Source organism: Phaseolus vulgaris, chromosome 6 (genome assembly GCF_051622355.1).
Source record: "Phaseolus vulgaris cultivar YP4 chromosome 6, ASM5162235v1, whole genome shotgun sequence".
Lineage (NCBI taxonomy): Eukaryota > Viridiplantae > Streptophyta > Magnoliopsida > Fabales > Fabaceae > Phaseolus > Phaseolus vulgaris.
In genome coordinates, this window is record NC_143503.1 from 27,698,702 (window position 1) to 27,718,348 (window position 19,647).

Sequence of the window (19,647 nt, forward strand, 5' to 3'; positions counted from 1 at the left end):
ACCACACTCTCAACATATATCACCAAAACCTTATTCCAAACACTCCTCTTTCTTTCAATTCTCCTCCCCACATATCAAACAAACTGTTCAGGTTTCTATTCCAAAGCCCAATCAAACGCACCTCTGTTCCGACACCAACTAACTCTGAACTCCCGAGGTTGCTCCTGCGCTGTTTAATATCCAATTAATTAATTACTTAATTAATTGTTTGATTCATGACTACTGCTATGGAGGCAGAGCGTGACAAGTACAAGATGATCGATTTCGAAGAAACCGAGTTGCGACTCGGGTTGCCGCTGAGTGCAAACGAGACCGAGTCCACGCTCATCAGAAACACTTCCTCTGCTTCCTTCACTGGGAAGAGAGGGTTTTCCGATACAACCACTGCTAGCGTGGATTTGAAGCTTAACCTTTCCTCAACCTCAAACAATGTCTCCGCCACACCCTCTTCCGACATGGCCAAAGACAACACCGCTTCTGCTGCTGCCAACACTACTACACCCTCTTCTCCTCCTGTTAAGGACCCAGCAAAGCCACCTGCAAAGTTAGTTTCTCCTCCTTCCTATTTAAATTTTTTCTGCCTCTGACCTATTTTATCACAAATTATTGAATGGTCTGAAATAACATCAACTCAATCACAGTTTTTATGTTCAGTTTTTTTATTTATTTTATATATAAATTACAAGAAACTATACTTATTACATGCTACTGCGAATAATTTTTTATATAACAATTTTTTCCTTTTTCTTGCTGCTTTTATTATAGTATTCTTGTGTTCAATTAATGCATGTGGTTTGGCACTGGTGGTGAATAATACTGGTAAGACAGATAATGAAACAGTAGTGCTGGTACCTAACTCTGTGATGGAACTGGCTACGGAAACTGTATATGAGATATGGTAACTTATACCTTGTTTAGAATTCAGAAGGAAAATTGTTTTTGGTTTAACATCCTTTTTTGTTGGAGTTCTAACATACTGCTCCTTTTTATAGTGTATATAAATTGACGCAGATTTGATTTCAGAAATTGATTTTCTAAAAGTTTGTTCATATTGTATAAGTGAATGCCATAGAAATTGATCTGATAAAAGTTTTTTCACTGTAAATCTGATAAATTGTTGCTATGAAAGTGTTGGGTACAAGTTAATTAATGATTATAGACAGATGAGAAGTTGATGTATATATTATAGTGAATTAGGGAGATGTATATGATGAGGAAGGATGATTTTGGTTATTGGTTGGAGTGAAAGGTAGAGAAAGTAAAAAGGAGAGTGTAAATGTAATTAGGGGTTGGAGGAAAGGGAAAGTGTGGTGGAGATGTTAAGGAAGAAAAAGTGAGGAGTGGTGGAGTAGAAGAGGATGCAGAAATTTGGGTGGATTGCTTTTGCGGATGGCATGGTTCGTTGTCGGGTAGACAGAGGAAAAGGACAGGACACATGGAATCTTACCTTTTCTCAACCACCCAACAATTTCTCACTCAAACCATCAAAGGCCAAAAAGGAAAAGGATAGTCCACGCACCTGTCCCATCGCCTAACATTAACATTAATTCCAAAAGCATGTGCCCAACACAAGCAATTATTATATGCCCCAATAACCCCCCAACTTAGCCACAACTTTTTTTTTTATTAAACCAAAACCACAGTGAATTCAAAGTTTCAAACCACACGGCTCTTACCAATTATTTCCGTGCCTTGACCGTCAAATTTGTGCAGCTTGCAGATCACTCGCGCACGCTACATGTTTGTTGATGTAGTTTATTGTGGTGAATTTTCAGGGCACAAGTGGTGGGTTGGCCACCAGTGAGGTCATTCCGAAAGAACATAGTTAACAATAATGTTCAAAAGAGCAACAACAAAGAGGAGGTACAAGGTGGTACAAGTGGCAGGAACCACGGGAACACGGGAGCAGCTTTTGTTAAGGTGAGCATGGACGGTGCTCCCTATCTACGTAAGGTAGATTTGAAGGTGTACAAGAGCTATCAAGAGCTGTCGGATTCACTGGCAAAAATGTTCAGTTCATTCACCATTGACAAGTGCGAATCCCAAGGCATGAAAGACTTCATGAACGAGACCAAGTTGATTGATTTTCTCAACGGCTCTGATTATGTACCAACCTATGAAGACAAAGATGGAGACTGGATGCTCGTGGGTGACGTACCCTGGGAGTGAGTCTAAAATCTTCATCTTTTACATTTCTCATTATTTTATTTCCTCTAATCAACCACAACACTATAATTTCACAGAATGTTCGTGGAATCCTGCAAGCGCCTGCGTATAATGAAAGGATCTGAGGCAATCGGGCTTGGTTAGTTATCTTAATCAACTTTCAAATCAACCACAAAAGATCTTATCTTATCTTAATCAGTTAATTAATTTATTAATTATTGAATTGACAGCACCCAGAGCAGTGGAAAAGCGCAAGAACAGAAGCTAGAGTTAAATCTGTACATTAATTCCATGTTTATGTTCCAAACTCTGTTGCTCTTTGGTGGTACCCATTGAAGCTGATGAATTGATTTCTGGAGCAAGGGGTAGTCTGATTAATATAGGAGGCAAGTTATTATGTATAATGTGTCGGTACCATTTTTTATGAATAATTTTCTTGTATATGTATTGTGTATTTTATATATATATGAGAAAATAGTTGGAAATGAGGGACAAGAAATAATGGAGTATGTCTATGTGGGCCCGATTTGTTCCTAGGTACAAAACACTGCAATGTCTATCGTTGGTGTGCATGTCTAATAAGAACAGTGTCTACGTTTGGTTACGCACAGCCTACACGTATGAATTAACTAGGTTATTAATTTATTTGTTTGTGATGATAATCTGGTTGGTTGAGGAAGCAACGCAGAAGAGAAGATCGATGAAGAAAGTGATTGGGTGGGCCAGATTGGATCATGTGCTTGGTGGAACAGCCTTTGGTTAAGGGCTCCACTATTTATTTCACATGTTTCCACTTTCTTTCCTCTGCCCTTCCTTCACTCTCCACTTTCTCTATACTTTTTCTTTTCTTTTCTTGCAAAATAAATTATTATCACTTATTTTCTTCCTTTCTACTCCTCTATTAAAAAAATGTTTTAATAAAATTAAGAAATAATAATGTTTACTGCGTACTTTTATTATTTTAAAGAGTATAAGTATATATAAAATGTGATAACCAAAATGGGTATAACAGACATCTATAAAAAAAAGATAAACAGAAAACTATATAAAAAAACAGATAAATAAAAAATTGAATATGGTTGAGATTGTCCCTCAAGTTGAGAATGAATGTTCAGGATGTCCAATTTGGAACGAGAACTTGAAAAAGATGAAGTTCATAAAGCTTTGATGAAGATGTTTCCAAGTTAGTGAGAAGAAGCCAGTAAACCAGAATTAACTTTCTTACTACCAATGTGTTTAGTTAATTTCAAGTACCTCACCATGTAAAAATGCATACAAACAATTGTTGTTTTATCCAATAACCAGTAAAATTGGTTTAAATAACTAATATAACATCACATTTTTAAATAACCATACATGCATACCTCCCATTCCAGCCGTATACATCATTTATAAACACTTTTTATTTTTTTCTCACCGTAATGTTTGAGATAACAATTTTATCATTTAAACGTCAGTGAGAAAGTTGATGAAAATATTTGTTGTATTAAACTTTCTCTAGTGGGAAGATAATTTAATTTTTTTAGTTTTGTATTCTATTTTTTCACCTTACTAGCTTCTTCTTTTTTTCGTGATTTGTGACTTATGAAAAAATGACTAAAATTTAAAAAAAATAAAATGTTGTTTTTACTCAAACTAATAATAAAAATAAACATATTTTTTAAATATTTTTTTATTTTATTTGATTACATTTTTTATTATTCAAAGGAAAATAATTTTATCATTGTTAACTTATATTTTTATGATACAAATTAGCTAAAATAATTTATACTCTTATTTAACTTTTCTTAACATTTAAAAATAAACAACATCAAATAGATTTTTTTTTAAATAAAAGGGAGTACATTTAAACATGATATTTACTAACTTGCTTTTTTTATGCGAAACTTTATTTGAGACATCTTGAAATTTTTAGTTTTTTTATTTTATTTATATATATATATTTTAAAGAACTTAATGTAGTAGATTAGACATTTGTTAATTTTAGTTTATGTTTGAATTGAAGGATATTGTTGAAATCAAAAAAAAATATGGAGGTGCAGAATAAGGTATGGAGGTACAAGAAGAATTTGGCAATGAGACTAATAGGTTGAAAACACCAACCCAACTCTTCAACTTTTGGTGGATTGGTCAATGGGTCCTCGGGTGAAGGCCATTTTGGCAACCTAAATGAGTGCTTGTATTAAGAAAAAAAAAATAATAAATCATATTAATATAATAAAATTGAGTTTAATTTTTAAACATTATGAAAACATGTTTATTGTCAAGTAATAAAACTAATCCAAGACATAATTTTTTAAAAGTAAGTTTTAATGATTTTAAAAATTTATAGTTTATGATTGTTTTTCAATAGTTTTTAATCCTTTAGTTCATACATATTTTTTTATAAAAAATATTTTTTATTACATTCAAATAAAAATTTAAATTATAATAAAAATAATTATGTATCTATGAATAATTGCCAAAATAAATTAAAAATTTCAATGATTTCAAACGCATCTTAATCTTATATATATGACAAATAATCCTCGAACAAAGTATTGTGTGCACACCCTCGTCTAACAAATAATACTTAGATTGATCGGATATAACTATGACTAATGCATGATTCTTTAAATGAGATATGAGAACAAAATATCAAGTTATATATTTTTGTCAAGTTCACACTCTTCTATTGCATTTTAAATTACTAAAACATTGTTAATTCTTTTAAGTAGCCTAATAAACTTATTTTCAACATTTTCTTTAATTTTGATTTCTTTTCATTTTATTATACAATTTGTCCATTCTGTCATGTTTCAATGGTTTTATATTTTTATTTTATTTTATTTTTTCATTTTATTTGAAGAATTATTCTTTAAATACACATTTTCCAATACTTACTGAGAATTTGAAAAAGGAATAAGTATTATAAATATAATAAGATTTTAATTATATACATAAAAAATTTACTTATATAATAAGTAGGAATGAAATTCATATTTTTCATGTTTAAAAATAGAAAGCAAATTTCATATATAAAAAAATTAAAGAACAAAAATAAGTAACTAAATAAGGTTGACCAAGTCTGAAACTCAATCCTCTAGCAGCCATTCTTATCTCATTTTACTTCTCTCTCTCATTCGTAAAAGTTGCCACGTATAGATTATAGCCGCCGGTGACGTGGACTTGGTGCATATGGTGTCTTAACATAAATGAAGGGAAATGCATCCAGTGGAAAACGATGACTATTCTGCATCAATTATTTAATATAAATAAGAGAGAGCAAGCAAAACTTTGGGAAAAGTTCTGAATTTAAAGTGAGAGAGAGATGGGAAAAGCTCGAGTAGTGATCCAGCTATTGTTCTGCTTGATTGTGACCGCCACCGCCCAACAATGCGGTCGTCAAGCCGGCGGGAGTAGATGTTCCGGCAACCTGTGCTGCAGCCAATTCGGGTGGTGCGGGAACACCGCAGAATACTGTTCACCCTCTCAGAACTGCCAGAGCAACTGCTGGGGCAGCGGTGGAAGCGCCTCCAATGTTCGGGCCACGTATCATTACTACCAACCAGAGCAACACGGGTGGGATCTGAACGCCGTGAGTGCTTACTGCTCAACTTGGGATGCCGGAAAATCTTACGCTTGGCGCAGCAAATATGGCTGGACAGCTTTCTGTGGCCCCGTTGGCCCTACTGGCAGAGACTCTTGTGGAAGGTGTCTGCGGGTACGTAATCATAAATTTCATTCATTCATATTTTTCTGGGTTATTGGTGTAGTTAACAACATTTTATAGATTAAATTGTTAAAAATTTCATGTTTATTAAAGATAAAAATATTTAATATTATATAAGTGAGATAAGTTATTGGAAATTAAATATTGAATAAAAATTAAGACGTTTAATAATATATAATTGGGGTAAACTATTGGAAATTCTAGAGATCAATACATTAATAGTATAATTTGATTTTATAACACTAAAAAAATTATTAGAAATTAAAAATAATTAGTTACAATAGTGTCTAAATCTAGAGATTAATACATTAATAGTATAATTTAATTTTATAATACTAAAAAAAAATCATTAAATAGAAACTAATTTTAGAAATTAAAAATAATTAGTTACAATAGTGTCTAAATTAGAGACTAAAAAAATTATTAGTTTTTAAATTAGTTTCTAATATTGATAAATAATTTCTAAATTGATATCTAATTATCTATCAAGGTTTTAACAACAACTTATTTAGATTCTAAATTTGGTAGCAAAAACTTTGGTAACAAATTAAATAACAATTTAGAAACTATTCGTCGAAACTAATTTAGAAACCAATAATTTTTTTAGTTTTTATAATGGTCTCTAATTTAATCACTATAGTAACTAATTATTTTTTGTCTCTAAAATTAGTTTCTATTTAATGATTTTCTTGTAGTGTAAGGTTGAATTAGACTTAAAGTATATTTTTTAATATGATATAAGAGTCATTTAGAATCTATCAAAACAAGAGAGTTTATTGTCTTATTAAGTCATCTGCTATCGAATTGTTACTAGATTATTTATAAATATATAATCTCACATACAAGATAAAAAGTCTTGACATGAGAAGAAATATTGAAGATTCAACCTCAACTAAAGATTAAATCATTTCATATTAAATAGATAAATACAAACCTTATCTTATAAATCGATTTTTTAATATACCTCTAATATATAAGAGATAAATGTGTTTTGTGTTGGATTGTGATGATGCAGGTGACGAACACTGGAACTGGAGCACAGACAACAGTGAGGATTGTTGATCAGTGCAGCAATGGAGGGTTGGATTTGGACGTGGGAGTGTTCAACCGTTTGGACACGAACGGGCAAGGGTACCAACGTGGCCATCTGATTGTTAACTATGAGTTTGTGGACTGTGGGAACGAGCTCAACCTTGCCCTCCATGCTCCTAATTGAATCTATCATATCATATCAGAGTGCAGAGTTCCATTAATATGCATTAAGCTTTCTTAATTACAGTTTATTAATGTTGACTCTGCTTGCTAATAAATGTCATAATATTGCGGGCACTGTCAGTGACGCAGAGACTAGTTCAAAACTCTTAAATATTGGTTTTAGTCCTTCATAAAGAAGAGTTATAGAAGAAGAAGAGTCGTTGGTTACTTTGCGTAATAAAATAAGTGATTCGTTGACTTAGTTAGGATTAGGGTAGGTTAGGTTGTTTAGTGCATGATAAAGACGCTAACTCAGTTGACTTAGATGCCAAATCTAAGTCAATCAAATTTATTGAGGGACAAGAAAATTAGGCATAGGATTTAACTTTATTTCCTACTAATATCATATATAACATCCGATTTAGATGTGTATGTTGCATCCAATAGTTGTATTAATAGTAACAATGATGTAATTATTATTTTATTAGTTTTAAGCAAATTCAATATTTATAAGGCTCAAATTAAAATTTGATGAAGATAATTCTTAATCAAAATTTATTGTTATTCTATTTTATCGATTATCGGTTTTTTATCAGAAAAAAAATAATAAAGGTATTTCAGGGTATCTCAATCCTTATACCAGAAACTAAAAACGTCACCACACATCAAATTTAACTACTCTCACCTCTAACCTTTTCTTTTGTTGATAGATCTCATACAAACAAGTGATTTTAGACACCAGTAAGAAAACACATGTTACCCTTACCTTCACATAGTTACCTATGACCAAATCTTGAGTTGTGCCATCATGAAGATTATGTGATGATCTATTCTTTCATTCCTAAAAATCTTCTTATTCCTTTGCTTCCATATTTCTCCTACTACAGCTAGCTATCCACACAAAATCAAAGTTGATTAAGAGCTTCACTTTCCTTAATCCTCCTGAATTGTGCGAAGTGCTTTTTTGGTTGATGATGAATCATCGACGTCAAACCCACCCATCCGTAGCATTTCGACCAAACCAACCAAGTTACCCTACAAGTACAAAATAGATGTGACGTTGTTTCTGTTTCCTCCCCACACATGTTACAGATGCTATTCTCCAATGATATCTTCTTATTCACCAAATTTATTTTAGATGCTATTTTATCCTCATCGTGTAATTGCTTGGAAAGGTGTTTATCTGCCTTAATGAAGAAGAGATGCCTTAACGAAGAAGAGATTATGGAGGCTGCTCCAAACCTCTCAAATAGTTGATGAAAAAGGGTCCTTTATCATAACAGTAGATTTTAGACCCCTTCCCTCCTTCCCTACAAATCAACAAACTTCGATTATCGGTTACTTAAGGTTAACCTTGATTATTTCGATTTTATCTTGGTAAATTTTAGCTTTGTGGTTGTATTTAAGTTTTCCTTTAATGTTTGTAAAATTTATTATGGACACATGCACCATAATATATACTCTTTAATTCTTTTATGCTTTCATTACTGATTTATTATCCATACACTTTAATAAAGAAATGAAAATTTTATATAATTTTATTTGAGATATTTTAATTAGAATGGATGATAAATTTTTCTAAAAGAATATATAAAATTTCTTCCGATTTAATTGAAATTGTTTTTATTTATGAATGTTAAATTCGTACTCCACATGTGTACACCCATGTGTTACGATAAAATTAAACTTCTTACTAGACAATGGAACACTGGTTCAACAACATACAGTGGAAACTTATTTCTGTTGTTTACGTGATAAAAAACAATTATTACCCTATTGATTTTATTTTATTTATTTTGAAACTTATTACAGTGTTTATGTAATAATTGTATGATTTATACTTAAAACAATTCGTTAAACTATTTTAAGAAATAATTTGATATGGAGGCTAGAATGTAATAAAAATTAAAATTAAAATTAAGATATCATAAATATATAAATTAGATACAAAAAGATGACTTTTTTTATTAATAAATCCAACTTTCTTGAGTCAATATACTAAGTGCTTCAATGCACTTTCGGTCAGCCAACACGTCTCTTGAATGACTTTTTTTAATAAAATTTGAATACCACCATATAGTTAAATTATTCATTATTGCATATGAAAGTACTTGAAAAAATGTAAAACAATTATAGTTATAATACATGTTTTCATGTAATAAATTTATGAAAAATGTTCAGTTAATTATTTGTTCAAGTCCTTTTTTTAATGGATTAAGAAAAAAAAAACATAAATTCATTATGAGAAAGTGATGTTGCAATGCATGTACATTATTTAATTTTTAGAGTGTGGTTAAATAGGTTTTTTTATCTTAATAATTTTTCTATTTTGTTCTATTATTTTAAATTTTTTAATTGTTTATTTTTTTAAAGTGAGTTAATATACTATTTTCCATCCAGTTTATAATAATAATATTATTACATTACAATTAGGTAATTATTATTATTCATGTTACATATTTATTAATAAGATGTTATTTGTTATTCTTGAAGATCACCTCGATTAAAAATAAGATTGATTTATAGTATTTAAATAAATGTAAATTTTACTTTAAAAAATAATTTTAAACTTAAAATTCACGTGCTATTATTATAACGTTGATATTCATTCATTTGACATGAAAAAAACTATATTAATTCATTAAAAAATAGAATCAAATTGAAAACATCCAGAGTAGATTGCCATGTGTCATCATAATAAAGAAACAGAGAGAGTGATTTGCTGGGGCTATGGTGATCTCTTAGTTTTTTCAAAATTCCATAAAGGATTGCAAAAATAGGATTTTGAGTCTCTTAAAATATATGAAATTTATCAATACGAACATAATTAACATGATTAGTGAATGAATAAAAATATTAAAACATTGCTAATTTAAGGTAATTGTATATTTTTAGTGAAATTTGTATCACTCTACATATTAATTCTTATATAAAACAAACGAGACTTTCAAAACCTTCTCATAAGAAAAATGAATCTTTAACGCTAAACTAGGTACCTCAAACTAAATAATTTTATTATATTAAATAACTTAAATTAAAATAGTTGTATCAAAATATAGAACACAAGACATTAATTTTGATTGAGACTCTATATATTTGCTACTTAACATTACTTACTGTTCTTTTGATAATTTTTTTATCAGTAATATAAATAAATTAATATGATATAGTTTAGAGATAATGAGACTCAGACGCTTTTTTTAAATAGTGTATCCGTGTCGGATACACGTATCGGTGTCGGATACACGTATCGGTGTCGACACTCGTACGACGCTCGTAAGACATTTATCAGTGAAACATAATTTTAAAAGGTATAAATACAATAATTTTCTAAAAATTCAAATTTATTGTATAAATTTTTATTATGATTAAAAATAAGAAACAAATTCTTTTGAATCCATCATGAAAAATATTTTCATGCTCCCAAAAGAATCTCAAACATACTTTTGCATATAAATATTTATTTTCAATTTATATAATTTAAAATTATATAATATATAAATCCGTGTTCCCATATCCTACATTTTATAGATTATACGTATCTCCGTATCTGTATTCGTATCTGTGCTACATAGTGTCCAACCTATTACAACTATCTTTTTATCATATTTAGCTAAATTCACAAAACCTATTATATCATCAAATAACATTATAAAAAAAAAGTTTCAAATCAGAAACGGTTTTATGAGAGAACCATGAGAAAGAGTGTAGTGAAGGAAAATGGGAACCTTCCTGAAGAAAAAGTGAGATAACATTGCTGATCACAAAGAGCAAAGAAAACAAAGAAGAGACAAAGTATGGAGAGAAAAATAAATAATTTTAAAGAAAACTTTGTTTAGGCCGCATTTGGTTGCGAAATTTTCGGAGACAAATAAATTAACATTACGTTAATAAAAGACGAAATCAAATTTTAGTCAAATCGAGAATGATCATTTCTTTTCCCAAACTTTCTTCACCATGCCTTCAAAGAATTTTCAACAAACAACATCGATTTCTTTGAATTTTCTCGGAAGAATCAAGATGGTGGTCACCAGAGGCTATGTGTCCAGCGTCTGAGGCAACTCATATCATACTTTTCAAAGAAAGAAAGGGCATTTTCATAATTTTGTGATGCTAGAGAGGCCCTATAAATGTGGAAGAGGAGAAGCGAGTGAATGAAGTGAAATGCAAAGAAGGATAATGGGAAAAGTAATTGTGTTTGTTGTGTGCGTGTTTTGTGTTGTGGCTTTGGCCTCAGCTCAGAGTGCGAGCAATGTGAGAGCTACGTATCATTTGTACCAGCCTGAGCAGCATAACTGGGACTTACTCGCAGTGAGTGCATATTGCTCCACTTGGGATGCTGGCAAATCCTTGGCATGGCGCAGCAAATATCCTTGGACAGCTTTCTGTGGACCCTCTGGCCCTCGGGGCCAAGAATCTTGTGGCAAGTGCTTGAGGGTACGTATTTCTTTAATTCTTCAACTTTGTTCTAAAAAAAATAAGAGTTATACATGTGTACTAAGGCTATATATAAAGGTTGAATTAGGTTTATACTCAACTATTTGACATTTAAAGTCTACTATAAAAAAATTTATTAGACTTATTAAGTCATTCGCTATTGAATAATCCATAAATATATAGTTTCACGCATGAATTGACAGTTTCGGCATAAGAGAGATGTGTTTAATATTAATATTTTACATCAACTAGAGATTCAATTTTATAAATTTGAGTTAGATTTAAAGTACACTTATTAAGAAAGAAAAGAGGATAATGAGTGATGGGGTTGCATTGCAGGTGACAAACACAAGAACAAATGCTCAGATAACGGTGAGAATTGTTGACCAGTGCCGCAACGGGGGCTTGGACTTGGATATTAGTCCATTCCAAAAGATAGACACGGATGGGAATGGCTATGCTCAAGGCCATCTTACTGTTAACTATGATTTTGTGAACTGCGGTGACTAAACACTACATATAATTAATTACCTTATGTGTGCTCTACTCAGTCACAAGAAATCGAATAAAGAAAGATGTACAAGTGTGTTACTTCTTATAACAGTAATAAAAATAAATAAAGCCTTGTTATTATAAAAAAAACTGTTCTGGATTTGAAAGGAGTAATTATTAGTATTACCATGCTTCCTTCATTTTATATAATGTAATGTAATAGGTCAAATGGTTGTCGTGTTCATTTTGTTTCTCTTTGTTGCGTGTCTAATGCCGCCACTCTAAATATGCTTTAGTACCGTATATACAAGGGAATTAGGTTTCTCCAGACTGAGCAAGTAGTCCTAAGGTTGCTCTAGTCAATAACAATTATGAGTTGACTTGGGTTGGGACCCAAATCAGTCTTTATCAAAAATTCATTTTTTCTTTGAATATATTTCGAAACATCATGTTTCAATAGGTGAGATTTATTTTCATTCATTTCTCTTTCATCTCACTCAAACACTACCTAATGTTTTGTTTAATTAGAAAGAAGAGAGATAGGTTGGAACAAAATAAGTTGATAAATTGAAAATAAATGAGAAATAAAGTTGAAATTAAAGGTGTTTGATTGAAAAGAAATAAAGAGATGAGGAAGTAAATAAAGAGACTATTAGAAATAGATGATAAAAAATGCAATAAGTCTCATCATTCTCTAAAATTATTTATTTTCCATCTTCTCCACCAAACACACTAATTGTTTGATATTGGAAGTGTTTAAAAATAGTTTAGAACGTGGTTATTGATCCAAGGTGGATCCTTTCGTGGTGAATGAGGTGATAACACTTACAAAGACTCCAATATGTAGAATTAATGACCAAGGTTGTTCAGTGTAAATAATGTTTTAAAGGTGCATCTTGTGTATGTGTTATCTTTTTTTAAACTTTTGCATGTTATGAAGGTAGTTTTCAAATAATATTTTCATTTGAGAACATTAATGCAATCCAACCATGATTTTCAATAAATGCATTTACGATTACTTAAACAATAATATTTTAGACAAATGCTTAACAAGAATTTTTTTTTATTTGGTAAAGATACTGGCATAATAGTCACTGTTTTTATACGTATCTCATACTTAATAGACACTAATTATGAGGACTTATCAAAAGGAGCGAAAATAATCTAATTTAAATTAAAATCAGCTACACTTGTAAGGATTAGCACTTATCCTTGTAACTGCGTCCTATTGTTCTGGTATTTAAACAAATCATCCATCACTCCCTAACGTAAAAAAAGTTTCGATGTAAATCTTTAAACACACATCTTAACTACGTTCGAAGTTTCCAAATTAATTCTATCAAAATCATTTCTTTTTTCATAACTTTAGAACAAACGAAGCCTACGACAGTATAGGATAATACAAAATCACCAAAACTAGCAATTGGCGATAGAAATTTGACATGCAAATTTACCCGCACTGCCATTTTCATATTGAACTAAATTTTAAATATGCATAACCTTTCTAACTGATGACTCTTCCAGTACGTTCGTGCCTTCGCAAAATAAAACACGTACACACCAATGCGGTTTATAGAGGCATTAGCAAAAGCCCATCTATGAATTCTTTTCGGCTGTTCCATGAAATTTCTTCCCAGCCTCAACAGCTTCCCTGTAAAAGATTGAAGGCCACACTATCTGTGTTAGGTTGACAATGTGAGTTACATCTATAAATCACTTAAAACTCGAGTAGCAATCACAACTGTTAGACGAGGATGCAGTAGTTTCTGTTATGATTTTGTAAGGTACACTTTTCTCCTACTCGAGGCACTAACATGGCCTTCATCAGGTGATTCAATCTTTTTTCTATGAATGTCTCAAGACATCACACACTGGTACTCTCCTAAGCATGTGCATAATTACGTTGAAATGTGTATAATGCACGTTTCAGTAAATTATGTTTGCCTCAAACCATGACACAAAAACTATGTTGATCATAATAATTCCATTTGCTTAGTATAATAATGTCATTATGCCAAAGGGTGTTAATAAATAAAATAGTATGCAGACCTGAACGCATTTACAAGCTCCTTACTTTCAGGATCAAGCATTACTCCCTCGTAAAAAGCATTTGCAGCTTCATCAAATTTCTGCAACAAGGATAGCCAAGTATAGTTTTAGAAATGTAAACCACACATACTGCTGTTAATAAGGGCAAACAATTTCTGAATATCATGCCTGCAACACACGCAGAGCTGCGCCTTCCCTATAACAAGCTTTTGGCCAATCTGGTCTTAAAGCTCTACAGGCCTTTGCATCAGCTAAAGCATGCTCAGCTTGGCCCAACCTAATCCAGCAGAGACTTCTATTGGATAGCAAAGTAGCATCAGTGGGATCCAGATCAATTGCCTGTTAACACATTTTAAAAAAGTAAAAGAACACAATTTTATCATCATAGAGAATGAAGTATAAGCATTTTTATTTTTTTTGGAAACCAGCAATAGACAAGTATGCTTATATCGGTAGACACTCACTGCATAAGTTCATGGAAGCATTATTGAGACACACAAGTTAAAACTAACAGAAGGGGTTGTTCATAACTTGTGCAACAAATATAAGTAACATAGGAGGCAAATGAAGGATCAGAAGACCTTACTTGCGTATAAAAATCCACAGCCATTTGATGGTCTTTCCTGTGAAAGGCCTCATCCCCTCTTGACTTTGCTTCTGCTGCTCTCTTTTTGGCTTCAGGAGACACCTAGATAAGTTGACAAACAAATAAGAAATGAAAAATGCTAGGAACATACTATTTGACACACTCGTTTAAACACACTCCCTTTTATTTGTTGAAATTTATTGAAAAGCACAATTTTCCAGATCCCACATCTTTTTTACTGAAATTTTTCTTGTGATTTGATGGCTTTCAATAAATTTTAATAAATAAGAGTGTGTTTCTAACACCCCTAGTAAACAATTATAAAAAAACAAAGATAAAATTTGTATTAATTTCTTTTATATTATAGAGATGAACATTATGGATTACCATTCTGACAATGTATTAAATAAAAGCTCAAATATCTTCTACGAGAGTTCAAGCGTACCCAAATTGGTGCTGTCAACCAGAAGAATGATATTTGAATCCACAGAAGGGGCCCACTAAAACACTTTTTAGTAAGAACTAGTACAGTGCACAAATTAAAATTATTAATGCTACTACATTTATTTTAAAAGATTAAAGAGACTTTAATTGTGGAATAAAGCATACTGTAATAGATAAACTAAAAATTAAATGTGTAAAACAGGTAAAAAATATAAATGTAAAATATTTTGAAAAACAAAGATAGTAAATACAAATATGCAATGGAAAACAAAGATAATGAATGCCACGATCTTTGACATAAAGAAAATTGTGAGACAGAAAGGCCAAGACAACAATTTCTGTTTGTGCCACCTGCACACATGTCAGAGTATGTGCAGGATTTGTGAGATCAACAAGTAAACTCAAAATCATGTAGTCCTTTTGCATTTGTTTTGGTTTAAAGAAAATAGATAATGTGATAGCCACTATATTGTTTCTTTCTGAAATCAAGAAAAGTAATTCCACAATTATTGCTTACTGCCTACACATCTTTTCACAGTGATTAATTCAAAATCAACCAAAAAGAAGCTAGCAAGAAGATCACTCAAGGAGTTAGACTTGATGATGTTTCATCCAATGATGAGTGAATGATTAGAAAACGAAGGAGGGAGTGGAAATGAATGTTTAGACATACCCAAACAAAGTTGCAGATCAAGAATATTATATTCTTGCGGTGCCACCATTGGTGGAGGAGGATATTCTTACTAATATGCTTGGTGAAGGAGATGTTCTTACTAACATGCTTAGTGAAGGAGATGTTCTTACTAATATGCTTAGTGAAGGAGATGGAAAAGATGCAACAAATAAATATTTCATTGATGTTTTACTCCCCTTTTTCTAAAAGATCTCTACTAGATAGAGGCCTAGCCACTATTTAGGATTTCATGTATTATTATTTGGTTTGTGTTTAGCTATTGCCGACTAGCTTAGGTTTTGTTTTATCATGTGTGATGTTATGACCTATTATGACTGGGTTGACTTGCTTTCTATCTTGTGATTATTAACAGTTTAACTAAGTATTTATTTTGTTATTTAAAGGTTTTGTTATATCATGTATCCTATTACAATCACACGATTTACAATCTTGTAGCCCCATCCTGATCCAAATATATCCCTGAGTCTGACTACCACAACTAATAAAAGATCAATACAAGAAAAACACACCTCAATGATATTTTGCTCCGAAGAAACAGCATCGGCCTGATTAGTTTCTTTGGCATTTACCAATTCATCCTGCATATTGTTGCTCCTCATACTTAGTAATAAAAACAAGAAATTCACTTTCTCAGACAGAATGCAAACTAGCATTAAAAGTTTCAAATTTTTAACCATGAGGAATGAATAGAATATGATAAAAACATATGCTGGTAAAAATTGTAGGCAAAATCAGTAAAAGGATAGACAATTTTAGTGGTGGCAGAAGAATATAACGCCTATTTTTTATGAAAGATGGAATATTTGCTTGTCATCTTACGTGGACCATGTCTTCTGTTAATGAGACATTTTAAATTAAAATGATAAAGCAAAATTCTAGATACTGCCCTGATTTTCACGACAAAATAAATGCAATAACATATTTCCATCTGGACAACCTACAAATTTACACGGCAAATATTTGTATTTTAAAGGAAATGGTGTAGTTTTTCAAGCACGAATTCATATGCTGACACATTCAAAATAGAAAATAGTTATCAAATGATCTTGTAGCAGAGATATGGTCTTGCCTAACCCAGTTCGGTATAAAAGAAAAATTTAAGAATTTAGTACCTGTTGCTTGTTAGTTTCAGATTGCATATACTCAAGTATCCCACCAACAGTCCAAGTTGGAAAAGCATCCACTTTGGACGTCAAAGGGAACAATATCTCAACAGCACCTACAGAGCCCCTTGCAGCAGCAACCTGTATTGGCTTGACCCCATCCTGATGCCAAGTTTTATTCCAAATATTAATAGAAGTACATTGTTTACTACAATAACAACCATTACTTGTGTCGAGCAAAGAGATCATACACTATTGGGTTCCAGATAATTTAACTCTTTAAGAACTATTTTTTTGTTCATTGATTCCTACACTAACAGTATAAGAAAATGTTAGGACTTTAAATGTTTCACCTCGTCAGAGATATTAGGATCAGCTCCAGCTTTTAACAAGCAATTTATTAGTTCTACACTTCCATTATCAGCTGCAATGTGCAAAGCTGTTGCTCCACCTGCACTTATATTTACTTTAGCACCTGCCTGCATATAAATAAATATTCAAATGTAACTATATAGCATGAGACAAAAAAAAAACATAAAGGAAGAAAACAGCACCTTACAATCATAAATATCTACAAACTAATCCACCTTCACATAAAACCAGTAAAACAATAGTCTAAATCCAGTGTATTGAAAAAAATCTATGCTACATATCTTACCATGTTGCGATATAATTATTTTCGATAAAACATTATGAATTTGATTCCTTAAACAAGATTTCTATATATGTATATAAGTCTGCATAAATATCAGAAACTTTTCTATCCTAGTATGTTGGATGAGAAAAAAAGTTACATTAACCCATTAGTCATCAGTAATTTGGCTAGCATAACAAAACTTTTAGAGTACTCATACATTGTATAATTAATTTGCACTGCAGGAAAGTATAAGTTTATAGATTGAGAAAGATGTGGAACCTGAATTAATATCTCTAAACATGCCAGAGAACCAGCTGCCACAGCCGAAATAAGTGGAGTAATACCATCATCAGTATCAGCATTAGGCTGCAAAGCAAGATCGTCAAGATGAAAGGGAATATAGAATGGAACTATTTAATAAAATATAATTAAAAAAACTAAAAATGAAATCTTCTATGCAAGCGCATAATTGTTAAAAGACCATTTCTTTTTAACCATACCATACAAGGAAGATTAATAAAGCTTATGCTGGTTTCACTAATTAAACCATAGAATTAGTGACAGAAGAATATAATATATATATATATATATATATATATATATATATATATTTGGAAACAAAAGACAGAATGGTACATACTAACACCTGGAACTGCATACAAAATTCATTAAAAAACAAGAAACTAGAGTTAATAAAAACTCCTTGAGATAAAGCTTCCAATGAATAACACTAAGAATAGGCAACAAAGTAAAAGAGGACATACATTTGCACCATGTTCCAACAGTACGCGGACAGCATCTGGTTGGGCATGACCAGCAGCCCAAACCAAAGGCGTTCCTGAATCACTTTCTAGATCAGGATTAACTCCCTTGGACAGCAAGTACTTGAGCAGTTCAGTATCTCCTGCAACAAAAATGAGAAAGATGAAAAAAAATGAGAATAAGGTGACAGAACTCAGGAATACTATTCTATAATTGCACAACAAAGACAACAACACACTAGGAAAATTTATTTATTTAATAATTAAGGTAAAATATGTTTTAAACCCCTCACTTTCTAGATAAAATAGGCCTTAATCGCTAATCCCGTCCCTCTTTATAAAACTTATAGGATACAGGAATAAGGGACTACAGTCACCAATTATATACGGGTATCAACAAAATCATAGAATTGAATATACAGAGAGTAAAATCAATTTTGAGTGAAAATAGAGGAACATAAAACACATTCATTTTGGCGATATAGTAATTAGTTTCATAAAAAGCAAAATATTTAGCAGCAGGAGAGGTGAGGAGTGCATACCTATCCCTGCAGAATGGTGTAAGGCCGTAGCCCCTAAATTGCTAGCTATAGTGGGATCGGCACCATGGTCAATCAGATACTTAGCAGTGGCGGTATGTCCCTGACGAGCAGCATGAATGAGAGCTGTCTCTCCTAAAAAGCAATAGCAATAACAACAGGTAATTATCATTAATCAACTATACTACAAGTATGAACCATATATACATAGAGAGAGAGATAGGGGTAGAAGAAGCACCATCATCATCTTTAGAATCAACAGGGAGCTTCAAATCGGTTAAGAGGTAGTCGCAAACAGCGGTTTGGCCTTCACGCGCTGCAAAATGCAGTGCTCCTCGCTTATTCGCGTCCTTTATTGCTTCCACGGATTTCGCCAAATCCTTCCCCTCGTCCAGCTGCACCGCCAATTCTGCAAAACCAAAAACACACTAATAATAACATGCAATGCAATAGAGGCACGCAGCATAGCATAACACAAAGCGTAATACATACATACTCTTTAAGAGATCAATTGATCCAGTTCGAGCGGCATTCAGAAACAACTGAACTTTTTGCCTCACTGCAATTTCACATACGAAAGAGAGAGAGCGTGAGTAATTACTAACAATCGATTCAGATAGAGAAAGAGATATGGAAATAGAGAATGAAGATAGCACGATGTGACCTGCGAGTGCGTCGGAAGCGTCGGAAGCCATAACAATGGAGTAGAGAAAAGCGAGAAAGAAGAAGAAAACGAAGGGTTTTGCAGTAAACTACAGTCTCACTGTTTTCTCAAATAACATGAAGTGTTCCACTGCGGCCGTCTACAGCTAGGTATGACTACATAACTTTTA

General features: G+C 31.9%; 4 protein-coding genes across 4 annotated transcripts; 3 read left to right on the forward strand and 1 right to left on the reverse strand.

Moving 5' to 3' along the window:
- IAA16 (indoleacetic acid-induced protein 16) lies at positions 1 to 2,770 on the forward strand. The gene is made up of 4 exons (XM_068639626.1): positions 1 to 544; positions 1,776 to 2,165; positions 2,244 to 2,305; positions 2,397 to 2,770. Exons 1-4 carry the CDS (start codon positions 216 to 218, stop codon positions 2,432 to 2,434), a joined length of 819 nt encoding a protein of 272 aa, XP_068495727.1. The 5' UTR covers positions 1 to 215; the 3' UTR covers positions 2,435 to 2,770.
- A 2,520-nt stretch (positions 2,771 to 5,290) lies between these two features.
- On the forward strand, positions 5,291 to 7,244 carry LOC137831807 (pathogenesis-related protein PR-4). The gene is made up of 2 exons (XM_068639627.1): positions 5,291 to 5,869; positions 6,894 to 7,244. The coding sequence occupies exons 1-2, from the start codon at positions 5,477 to 5,479 to the stop codon at positions 7,092 to 7,094; spliced, it is 594 nt and encodes a 197-aa protein (XP_068495728.1). The 5' UTR covers positions 5,291 to 5,476; the 3' UTR covers positions 7,095 to 7,244.
- Positions 7,245 to 11,213: 3,969 nt separating this feature from the next.
- Positions 11,214 to 12,151, forward strand: LOC137831791 (pathogenesis-related protein PR-4). Its single transcript, XM_068639599.1, has 2 exons — positions 11,214 to 11,509; positions 11,849 to 12,151. The coding sequence occupies exons 1-2, from the start codon at positions 11,237 to 11,239 to the stop codon at positions 12,017 to 12,019; spliced, it is 444 nt and encodes a 147-aa protein (XP_068495700.1). The 5' UTR covers positions 11,214 to 11,236; the 3' UTR covers positions 12,020 to 12,151.
- Positions 12,152 to 13,307: 1,156 nt separating this feature from the next.
- Positions 13,308 to 19,635, reverse strand: TPR10 (ankyrin repeat family protein). Its single transcript, XM_068639600.1, has 13 exons — positions 19,479 to 19,635; positions 19,311 to 19,373; positions 19,053 to 19,223; positions 18,818 to 18,949; positions 18,279 to 18,418; positions 17,794 to 17,880; positions 17,231 to 17,356; positions 16,887 to 17,039; positions 16,284 to 16,352; positions 14,637 to 14,738; positions 14,219 to 14,389; positions 14,051 to 14,130; positions 13,308 to 13,652 (listed from the first exon to the last, which is right to left on the reverse strand). The coding sequence occupies exons 1-13, from the start codon at positions 19,507 to 19,509 to the stop codon at positions 13,598 to 13,600; spliced, it is 1,380 nt and encodes a 459-aa protein (XP_068495701.1). The 5' UTR covers positions 19,510 to 19,635; the 3' UTR covers positions 13,308 to 13,597.
- Positions 19,636 to 19,647: the final 12 nt, after the last annotated feature.